General features: G+C 39.1%; 1 protein-coding gene across 1 annotated transcript; it reads left to right on the forward strand.

Annotated features, from left to right (window-relative positions):
• The first annotated feature begins 6,305 nt into the window (after positions 1–6,305).
• FITM2 (fat storage inducing transmembrane protein 2) lies at positions 6,306–11,691 on the forward strand. The gene is made up of 2 exons (XM_032218860.1): positions 6,306–6,648; positions 7,908–11,691. Exons 1-2 carry the CDS (start codon positions 6,476–6,478, stop codon positions 8,518–8,520), a joined length of 786 nt encoding a protein of 261 aa, XP_032074751.1. The 5' UTR covers positions 6,306–6,475; the 3' UTR covers positions 8,521–11,691.
• The last annotated feature ends 347 nt before the right edge of the window (positions 11,692–12,038 follow it).

The following is a 12,038-nucleotide window of genomic DNA, read 5'->3' on the forward strand; positions in this document are numbered from 1 at the left end:
ATGCAAATAAATTCTGCCCTGTGCTGGCTACATATTTCACAGTTCCTACTTGATAGGTCACTGAAAATACATATCAGTAAATCAATTTATGAAAGTAAGACAGATTCCTTGCAACGTTCTTTGGATTTTCTTTCATGCTTAAGTTTATTACTTTCCACACTGCAAAAGTATTAAGACTTTGAACTCTAAACAGTAACTAGACATCTACTGAAAATACAGTAATTTTTCTGCAGCAATAAGGGCAACCTAAGAGTGTAACCTTTTTTAACTTGGTACCTTCTGCCTGCATTTAATATATGGAAGTTGCATTTTATATTTCAATCATACTACTTTTTAATCTCACTTTTTCCTTTCCTAAACTTAGAAAAAATATACAAAAATGAAGATTTTTACACTTCTAATGCAGCAAGTTAAATACATACTTTACTTGCTCACTTCTATGCCTCCCTAAATGGAGGAATACTATATATATCAGTGATGGATGGCGAACCTTTTTGGCACCGAGTGCCCAAACTGGAACATGTGTATGTTCGTGGGCCGAAGCACCGGAAAACCAAAGACCAGCGGGCACATGTGCGTGCTGGAAACCAGAAGAGCAGCTGGCAATGGCGCACGTGCCTACAGAGAGGGCTCTGGGTGCCACCTCTGGCACGCATACAATAGGTTCGCCATCATGGCCATATATGTTTCATTTAATAAGGTTCTGTCTCAATCCCTGAAGGCTGTGGGATCAGGATGGGATACAACAGCTTCAGCTCAATTCAAGCAGCTCTGATGTTTTGGACCTCCTGGTCCAAAATCTTTCATTTCTGGTTCTGGCTGGGACAATACTCCCACAGACAAAACCCAATGCACAATTTTGGAGTTGCCTTGGACTTGCGGCATCTGTTCAAGGAGCAAAATGGTCATCATGGCTTGGAGCATCGTCGTGCAATTTTGGGCTACATGTCAGGTGCACCCGTTCATGGTCTGGGGACTCTGCTTGCAGTCATTCATGCCTTAGCAACCTCTGGCTGGATTTAGCCGTTGCTAAATAGGCTGGGTTATTATAATCTACTCTACATGGGGCTACCCTTAAAGAGTATTAGAAGCTTTAACTGGTGCAGAATGCATTTGCACAGGCAGTTAACAGTGTCATTTACTTGGTGCATGTGACATTATTGTTTCCCAATATTGCTTCCAGTGTCGTTCTGGATACAATTCAAGATTCTGGTTATCTCCTTTAAAGCCCTTCATGGTTGGAACTAGGTTCTCCCTCTCTAATCATCACAGTTCTTTCTCTCTAATTATCTCTTCTTACCCAATCAGGATGGATGGGCATGGTGCAGGTAGCATTGGCTAAAGAGTACTGGCTGATGGGATCCAGAAAGAGTCTTTTTGGCCGTGGTGACCAATCTTTGGAACATCATCCCTCTAAGATTATATTGAACCTGTCCCTGTTTGACTTCTATTTGGGACTTGAAAACTTTATTTTGTGCCTGAGTCTGGGGCCCTGGCCACGTGATAAGAGTTCATCTCAACATCCACTCAGCCAACACAACAACACAGCTCCCTAGGCAACACATAGGTATTTACAGACTAGTACTCCCTGTTTATCATTACTCTTCCCCTTTATCTACTATTGTTCCTCCAACTACAACTCCTTGTGAGTCCTACTACTAGAGAAAAATATCTCTTTCTAACTACTTTATTTACAGACGCACAAACTCAAACCTATATCATTTTCTTCCACGCATCAGTACTATCATACCCAGGTCTCTTGAAGCACAGTATTTATAGCCAACCTGGCTGTGCTGGCTGCGGAGAGGGCTTAAAAAGGCAGGACAAGAGCAGCACAGGTGCTGTCCATTTTCTAGGCATCTTGCCTTGCCACATCACTGAATCAAGTATTGGAATTTGTTACTTTTTATGAGACACCTATTTCAGGATTCACATAACAGTTTAGAATTTTATTAGAATTTTATTAGAATTTGTAGGCCGCCCTTTTCCCTGAGGGGACTCAGGGCGGCTCACACAAAAACTGGGAAGGGGGGGAATACAGACAGTAGGACAACATGTAATAAAATAGCAAACAACATACATTCATCATTCGGGAGGGGCAACTATCCTATCCCCAGGCCTGACGGGCGAGCCAGTTCTTCAAGGCTATGCGGAAGGCCTGGACGGTGGAGAGGGTGCGAATCTCCACGGGGAGCTCGTTCCAAAGGGTCGGGGCTACTGCTGAGAAGGCCCTCCTCCTTGTAGTTGCCAGCCGACACTGGCTGGCCGATGGAATGCGGAGGAGGCCTAATCTATGGGATCTTATCGGTCGCAGGGATGTAATTGGCAGTTCTTATGTATTTCCTATCTCAAAATGATAGGAAACATCAATTTTCACCCATTATGTTTAACAAGGAGTTTGAAGGACTGCAGATTAATAGCCCATCAGGATTTGTTATGTAATGAGTTGGTCCTTCACAGTCTTTCTAATGATTTACCATACTTGGCAAAAGGTAAAATGCCTAAAGAAAAACTAATAAGATATAATAAAAGCATTATGCTGCTTAATTTTTGAGTGGAGATGAGGGGATTTTTGTCTGGGAATGATTTACAGCAGTAGATATGGTCACGTGTATTTTCCTCTGAATAAGATTCTTCCAAATATGGCTTGAATCAGTAATTGTAGAGAAAAGTAAAAAAAGTAGTTGTAAAATAGCACCACCTGCTGGTTTATAATTGATATTAACATAATTGTGAACCTAACTAGTTCATCCATTGTTTCCCAATCCAATTGCATAACTAAGCTCTAATTTGACGTGCTCCTTTAAAACCTTCACCAGTATTTACTGGGGAGCTAGTAACTTCAAAAGTTTTAATCTTAAGTCTCCAAAGATATATAGAGAGCTCTACGTTTGGAAAAAATTTCTAGAACGGGACCAAGTTGTTTGATTGACTGTACTTAAAATAATGTACAGAAATGTAGTTCACAATTTACCATCACAATTGAGCTGAAAATTTATGTTGTTAAGTGAGAAATTTGTTAAGTGACTTTTGCCACATTTTATAACTTTTCTTGCCACATTTGTTATATGAATCACTGCAGTTGTTAAATTAGTAACCTGGTTGTTAAGTGAATCAGGCTTAACTGCTCATCCTTGTTTGTCAGAATGTGGCAAAAGATCATGACATGAGCCGAGAATACTGCAACCATCATAAATGTGAATCAGTTGTCAAGTATCTGAATATAAATCACATGACCATGGGGATGTTGCAATGGTCATAAGTCTGAAAAATGGCCAGAAGTCACTTTTTTCAGTGCTTTGTAACTTTGGTCACTAAGTAAGGACTACCTGTATTGACATCAGCTTCGAAGGATTCTGACTTATTAGAAAAAGAAGCTAAGGTGACAGGACAGAGCTTTTTTATCACTTGCCCTACTTAAGAGATTTGCTTGCCTTAGGAATAACAGAGTTGGAAGGGACCTTGGAGGTCTTCTAGTTCAACACGGCGGTCAAAAGCAGAAGACCCTATACCTGGGATGGTGAACCTATGGCACGCGTGCCACAGGTGGCACGTAGAGCTATTTGTCAGGGCACGTGAGGCCTTTTGAGGCTATTTTTCACCCTCCCCAGGCTCCAGAAGCTTTATAGGAGCCTGGGGAGGGCAAAAACAGCCCCACCCGGAGGCTTCAGGAGCTTGCCTGAAGCCTCCAGAGTGTAAAAGACCAGCCCTAAAGGCAAACCGGAAGTTCAGGGACGTTCCGGAGGCTTCCCTGAAGGCTCTGGAGGGCAATAGCAATAGCAGTAGACTTATATACCGCTTCATAGGCCTATCAGGCCTCTCTAAGCGGTTTACAGAGAGTCAGCATATTGCCCCCAACAATCTGGGTCCTCATTTTACCCACCTCGGAAGGATGGAAGGCTGAGTCAACCCTGAGCCGGTGAGATTTGAACCGCTGACCTGCTGATCTAGCAGTAGCCTGCAGTGCTGCATTTAACCACTGCGCCACCTTGGCTCTGGAGGGCAAAAAATGACTTCTGGTTTGTGCCTAGGGCCATTTTTCATCCGTCTCCGGAAGGGCCCTGAAGGCTCCAGAGGGCTAAAACCGGCCTTACAAGCAAACCAGAAGTCCGTTCCCAAACTTCTGGTTGGCTTGTAAGGCTGGTTTTTTGCACTCCGGAGGCTTCAGGGAAGTTCCTGAAGCCTCCGGAGGGCATCCGGGGGGGGAGGCTGTTTTTGCCCTCCCCAGGCTCCTATAAAGTCTCTGGAGCCTGGGGAGGGCAAAAAAAGCATGCCAAAAATGGGGGGGGGGGAGTGCTGGTCATGCATGCATGCACGCTGGGATTGTGCGCATTGCATTATGGATGTGGCACGCCCACACACAACCCCCCTGTGCTCCCCCCGCTTTTGACACGCGAGCCAAAAAAGGTTCGCCATGACTGCCCTATACTATTTCAGACAAATGGCTGTCCAATCTCTTCTTAAAACCCCCAGTGATAGACCACCCACAATTTTTGATGGAAAGCCATTCCACTGATTCATTCATTCATATGTGAATGCCAGTATTTCAAAATTTATATGTATCAAACCTATAAAACATCTTCAAATCATGCATTAGTATGTAGGTAAGTATCAAGGTAATACTGTGAGAAAACTCCATGAGACTTTTACAATTCAAGGTTGGTAGCCAATGTCATGTCTTCTAACACTATACAGTGATTTAATCATTTCAGCATCTGTTTACTTCTCAATAAATCATATTGTTTGGAAACATCTCAAATAACTGCATAATTGCTTTTCTATCAAAGATACTCATTTACCTGTAGAATTGTTGCAGAAAATGACAGGCTTTAGACTTCTCAGGATACAGGAAAAGATTATTTGGCAGCCAGGTTCAGAAAGCTAGCCCATGGCTAGCATTGCAAGTTCTGAACAACCTTCATTATCGAAGCACACGTTCTTATACATTCTCAAAACCATTGCAACACGGAAATACTTAACTCATTTCTTATTGGTGATTTTGGGGGGAAAGCCTTATAAGTAGATGAGGGTCTTACTTCTCCTTTTGTTACAGATATGGACCACGTGTCATTAACGAACTTTATTTGAACCTTGTGGTTTGGATTTTTGACATCAGGACGTTGGCTGGAACATCTTGTGGTTAGAAAATGATGACATTTCCTTTAAGCAAGCTTCTAACTATCCTCTTTATGCCACGTCTTCATTCTTAAATGAATGACTGGTTAATATAATTTACCAGTCTTCTGAGACAATGAGTCTGAAAGGCAGTTTATAAATTTTAATTTTTTTAAAAAAAAATTATCACAAAGTGCAATACAACTGATATGTAATATTTATTTTACTAAGCTTATTGGCCACTCCAATTGTGAAAGTAGTGTAGTCCTCATGTTAGAAATGTTAGGTTAGAAAGCAACAATACTATAAAAAGAAAACATGAATACTCCAAGTATTTCCCCCATCTCACCCTTGTTTTTTCTCTGGAAAAACACCTCACTCAAGCATCCAAACCTTACAAGTGAGGGCAGTAAATTCCACGCTTTAATAGCACTAGGAAAGAGATTAAAGATAAAAATGCCAACACAGTAATAACTACAACAGAAGAGAGTATATGCAGTTCCTGGTGGCAACTGGTTGTAACATAAAACTGTGGAGTCTAATTTTAATTATCAAGCACTGATGTTGGATATTGACATCTGTAAACTCAGAGAACATCAAGGACTCCACTATTGCAATAACTTTATATAAATCTGTGGTACATCCACATCTAGAGTATCATTCTGGAAACATACTTGAAAAGGAATATGAGAGCTTGAAAAATTGAGAGCAATGTCTATGGAGATTCTCTATCATCCAGGTCATAATTGTCTGAAAGATGCTTTTGGACTGGACGTAAATCCTTCTATTCTCTACCATTCAGTGAGAATTGAGGAAGCTTCTTGGATGAGAAGCAAAAGTTTCCGAAGGGTGGGGGCAAGAAAGTCCAGTTGCCTTTTTAAAAGCACGTTTGGGGTTAAGAGAGCAGGGGGTTCAAGCAACTCTGTGAGAAAAGATTAGAATTCTTTAATTTGGGAAAAAGATCTTCCTGTAGCACAAATAATACGCGTTGGGGGAGATGGGAATTACGATTAACCGCATGGAAAAGACCACGGGATTAGAAACGTCAATCTGGCCCAAAGCAATGTGAACTTGCACGTGACTTCTATCACGCAGCCGCAGTCGGAAGACGACAAACTTAAACCTCAACCGCCGGGGGCAAATTTAACAAGCCTCGCGGTCAGCTGCGCATGCGCATTCTATGCATCTTGTCTCGCCTCCTTGCAGACAGTTGTAGTAGCTTTGACGAAGGAGGGGCGGCGGAGTGGAATGGAGGAGGAGCTGATTTGACGTGAGCATCGACGCAATACGGCAGTTGGAGGTTCCGTGCCGGGTGGGTCACCGCTTTCTCCTTCGCTGCGGTCTTGCCCACTCCTCCGTCATGGAGTCTGTGGACCGAGCCACGCGCGTCTTGCTGCCTTACTTGACCCACTGCTCGGTGCGGCGGATGATGCCCTGGGCACTGATGAGCTTCATGGTGATCGGATCCCTTGTTAAAGAACTAATGCCGCCGGCTGCTACTTACCTGAGTAACAAGCGCAACGTACTCAATGTGTAAGGGGCTTTCTCTGACCCTTGCGAGTCCTGGGCGTTGATGGAGGAAGAAGAAGATCAAGGGGATCCGAGAAGCAGGGCCTCGCTATGCAGGGGACACTGGTTGGCAGAGGAGCAGAGTAGGGAGCTTTGTGAAGGGCGTTGACGAAATACAGTATGAATGGGGGTGGGTGGGTTTATGAGCCAGAAGAGACTTGGCTCTTTTATATTGGAGTGAAGGGCGTCCCCCCCCCCCCCCGGAGGATTCATCATATCTTTTTATGCCGAGATACATTACCAAGTATAATCTTTATTGTCATAGTACTTAAATACAGCGAAATTGGTTACTAACCTGCTTCCCAAGTTGTATAGTTTGAGAAAGAGCCAAAGAACCTATGTTGTCTATTTTAATTAATGCATTATCTAAGTCTTGCTGAGCGAAGGAATCCAAGTTAAGTGACTAACATAAAATTCTTCAGGGTCTGCCTGACACATCCCAACCTCATGGTCCTCAAGGCAACTCATGGTCCCTATTCGGCAATTTGTTCCAGTGGCTAACCGATCTTCACTTTTTCTAAACTTTGGGAAGAATAAGTTGTAATAAGTGTATTAATTAATATAGTAAGGTTAATTACTAGCCAGAGATTGGTATGAATTGAATTGAAATCTGATAAAAACTTAAGTTGTTTCTTAAATTTAAGCAGGGTAAGAGCTGATTAGTACTTAGAAGAGAGATCACCAGAAAAATCCTATGATCTAGATACAATTAGGAAGTTTAAAACATTTTAGAAATGGCAAATGAATACAATGTTGTTAAGAAAAGTACAGGTGTGTGTCTACAAAATCACCAAGACCTAAGTTCAACTCAAAGGAGATTTTACTTTTGCTAAATACTAATCTGTTTAACTCAACCAAAAGTAAACCGCATAACTTTGTTAAATTTGTAACTTCAAAGTAGTCACATGGGTGCCTTGACTTGTTACCACCATAAATACCACCCCATTGTAGTTAGAAGTCAAGGACTACTTGTAATTGGATCTCATTAAAAACCGCTACATTAGACCTTTACATTTTACATTTTTTTCACGAATTTTGTACTTCTGTTATTCTGTAATTCTGTTATTTTAGATGAAATCATATGTTGACTCTCCTATTACAGGGTTTATAAGTATGGATGCAACATTCCCCCTAATAGTTACAGAAATTAATCAGGAAGGATGTCGATTACATGATGTTGCCTGGTGCTCACTATATATTTTTCTTCATTGTATCTCTGGCAGCTATTTTGTGAAATTTGCTTGGGCCTGGACATTCTGCCTGCTGTTTCCGTTCATCTCTCTCACCAACTACAATGTCCTCCAGAATGTTTTGCCTGTACTTGTTCGCCTTTTCTCACTGATGGTTGGCACTATCATTTGGTATACATGCACAAGTACATTTTTGCTCATTCAGGACTTCACAGGCAGTTGTTACAAATCGTCAACCCTTGCTGTAGTGACTCAAGAACATTCCAATCAAGTACAATGCCTACAAGCTGGTGGGATATGGGAAAGTTTTGATATCTCAGGACATTCCTTCCTCCTTTCATATTGCATTCTAATGATTCTAGAAGAAATGGCTGTGATGCCCAGCGTGAAAACTTTCCGTGGTTCTAGACTGCACGATGTGGTGAACAGTTTGTTCTTAGCACTGGCTTGTTTGACATTTATCTGGCTTTTCATGCTTCTTACTACTGCTGTATATTTCCATGATTTTTGGGACAAGATTTTTGGCACTTTGGTGGGCCTCTCTGGTTGGTATGGAACATACAGGTTTTGGTACAAGTCACCCTTATCTCCTGGATTTCCTCCCCAAAGAACCCTTTATTTCCCAAAACCTAATCGTAGGCTATAAAATCAGTTTGTTGATCAGATTCTGTTTTAAAAAATATCCATTTTTAATTATCTAAATTTATTTCCCAAAGTCTAATTGTAGGCTATAAAATCAGTTTGTGGATCAGAACCTGTTTTGACAAATATTCATTTTAATTATTTAAATTTTAAGACAACTATTAATATGAATATTTAAAGTGGATGGCAAAAAACCAAACACTGTTTGTATTATGAGTTTGTGATATAATTCTGGAAAGTGGTTGCTATACTACTGTAATAATATCAGGACTTTGTTAATCTAGGCTAACTAAATGGAAACTGTTGATCAGATTGGTACTAGAATAACCTGAAAGGAAAATACTCCTTTTAAAAACCATACTTTTGACTATGAAGAAGGAAATTTAATAGACAAAAAAATGCACTTACATACAAAGCTCATATCAAGGACTCGATAAATGGACATATTTTTGGTTAGATAGATGAGACAAATTGCCCAAAATCATACCTTATTTGAGGATTTGATAATTAACCAAATTTTGTCTCAAATTATCTTGAAGATATAAAACAAAGTTTTCTCTGAGTTTGATTTAAATCCATATATTAAAACAAAAATGGATAGCCAGATTAGTTTATGGTACTTATTGCCATAGGAAGATTTTGGATTTAAAACAACTGCCATCCTGCTTGTGTCAACACTCAACTTTGTACAGCTGAAATAGCTTGCATCATGCACCATTTTTTCTAGAATTTATCTGGCTTAGAGTCTTTAGAATGTCTTATGTCATGTTTTGGCAACACGGTACTCCTGAATGTCACAAAATGCTTTATATCTGCAATCAAAGCTATCCTGTTAGAGCAGGCTGTTTCTTGCAAGATTTCAGCTTTCACATTCTCTGCTCTTCCAGTTCTTAATTAAAGATGGCAGTTAGGAAATCTATAGCAATGTTCTAATTTATTGTACATGGGAGTTATATAGAAAAAGTACATTGGTTTTTACAGCCATATGTCACAACAGGAAAAAAATCTTATTTAAAAACACTTGTTTAGGTTCTTTGGATACTTTGACTTTTCTTGCATGGTACAACCTTGCAATGTTAATATATTTATATTAATTGTGTTTTCTACAGTTTTGCACGTTGACTAAAAGTATTACACTACAAGTGCAATTATTTTTAATATAATTGGAAAATAATCCAGTTGTAACGAACTTGGCTGCTTTGTATAATATATTCAGCCTACTATATTTTATGTGCTCCTACTATATATTTAATAGCTGCATAGTTTACAGGTACTAAGCTAAAGTGAGGATCTTTTTTGACTCAGACAACATCACTTAAAAAAAGTTGATCTCCAAGGCCATGATAGACATGTACTGATACCACTGGAGGCACTGATTCTGAAAAATTGTTGCTCCTTTGTGTCTCTATGTTTTGTTCTTTGTTTTGTTAGGGAGATTTTTAGATGAAAGGTAGATGTGTTAGAGTCTTTTGGAGGCCTAGCACACTTATTCTATGTTTATGCCCCCCCCCCCCAAATAAATGTTAGATAAATAAATATTACACATAAATATCTTGAAGAGTTTCTGGAGCTGTAAAAATGTGATTGCATGTTGTCTATGATTTGCTCATGTTTGTGCTAACTTTTCAGTTTTCTAATTGTCTTGATAAAAGTTGCTAACTCAGCTCCAGAGCTTTCAGGTTTGGATGTGATCGAAACACTAAATGGTTTGAAGTCTTCATGTTAATTATATTACTCACAAACTGCCTGAGTTTAGGAGTTTGTATTAACTGGCATGCCATTTCAAGTTCCTTTGAATTGTGTGGTGCCTCTCTATATACTATAGATACTTGGAAAGTCATCCAGTCAAATGTGTGTGTGCTAGCTACTTAAAGATGAAATTCGTTTGCCATTTCCCAGGATTTAAATAATGCCTTAGTGAATCATAGCTTCATATTTAGGCTTGTTACTTGTCCCACATAGAGTTACAACAGCTTATACTTATGCCACATTTAAACTTCTATATTGTGCATGACAGTTGGTTTATATAACATTATTTCCAACATAGGAGAAAGCGTTTTATCTCAATCTCAGCTTTATGCCTACTCATAAATAAAAAACGAGCAGCTAAGCCACAGTTCATATATGTGTGGTGTGTGTGGGTGACTGTAATGAGTTGAAAAGATATAAGAATAGTCACATTGGCAATGAAACCTGGAATATTATGGAGGTGGAAACTTGAGCTCATGGTATATATCAGTGGAATTAGAAGCGACTGAGTTTATATTACCATTATTGGTCTTATTGTAAATTTTTTGGGGAATCTTCTATGAAAAGAAAAATGCATTTATCTATGTAGGTTAGTTTATCAAACCTTCATGAACTGAGCTACATAAATATTTGAGGAGCAGCCTTTATGGCTGGCAACCCATCTTCCAGTCAAGTTACATTCATGGCTCCTGTAATTCTTTCAGAGAATCCCAGTATACGAATTGGTTCCATATCATTGTAATGTACTGTATTGAAGAATTAGTGAATTCTCAAGTAATTCCTAAGTATTATATGTTTCCGTTCACTGAGATTTTTCTCAGCATTGCTATACACAACTTACATAAAATATAATTGCTGTAATAGTTTTCATATTTCTTAAGCCCTGGTTTTGTATTACTTAAAGAAGCGTTGAGAGAAGCGAAGTGAAAACACATATATTTTACAAATATATACATTTTGTTAGCTGAGTGACGTATCAACATTGTTATTGTATAGGTAAGCGTTCTATAAAAAATTCTTCTGACTCTGTAATACAGATTTGTGTGTGTGTGTAATAATCACTTGATAGTTTTGTTGCCCATGAATGAACAAATCAAATTCATCTTCAATCAGTGCAATAACAGATTGTGTCTCCAGTGGTTTTGGCTTTTTTTTTTTTAGCTAAACTACTTATATTGCCAGTTGTGTTACAGTAATGCCCTAATCTGAAACATGTTTTACTACATATTATTAGTTAAAAAGCACTGCTTTTGCCAAATAATCATTTTTCTCCCCTACCTCTAATGTAATTTGTGCCATGATGGCGTAGCAATTGGTGTACCAGTAAAAGAAAATTTTTGATGTATTTTGCTAACTGTAATGGACAAAAGATTAATCTCTGCTTCCTAAAGTGGGCAAACAAAGTAAAGCTCTAAGTATCTCATGACTACAGTGTCAAACTTCATTTTAAGCTATCTTTAATGTGCCGTAAATGGTTAATTTGACTTTCAAAGTGTAAGTGAGATTTTCTGTTGTGCAGAAAACCTTGGTTTCAGGTTTTCCATTGATATTTCATGGATGTTAGGTCTATCCTGGTTTCTGTTTTGGGTTCTATTTTTGCAGGAGGGGTTCTAGAAATGTTAAAAAAATTAATATCAGAACAAATACTTTTAAATTAACAAAAATTATATCTTAGACATGTATTGAGTTGATTTCCAGTACAAACCCTGGAAAGAATGCTGTAAACTTCATCTGTCACACTTGAGCAAGATCCTAATTATAGCACGTTGGAAA

This window comes from Thamnophis elegans, chromosome 5, assembly GCF_009769535.1.
Source record: "Thamnophis elegans isolate rThaEle1 chromosome 5, rThaEle1.pri, whole genome shotgun sequence".
Taxonomy (NCBI): Eukaryota; Metazoa; Chordata; class Lepidosauria; order Squamata; family Colubridae; genus Thamnophis; species Thamnophis elegans.

Excerpts from the sequence above, each read along its gene's own strand:
- FITM2 (XM_032218860.1), top strand. The coding sequence starts at position 6,476 with ATGGAGTCTGTGGACCGAGCCACGCGCGTCTTGCTGCCTTACTTGACC. Across the intron at positions 6,649-7,907 it reads AAGCGCAACGTACTCAATGT|CTATTTTGTGAAATTTGCTT; the intron begins GTAAGGGGCTTT and ends TATCTCTGGCAG.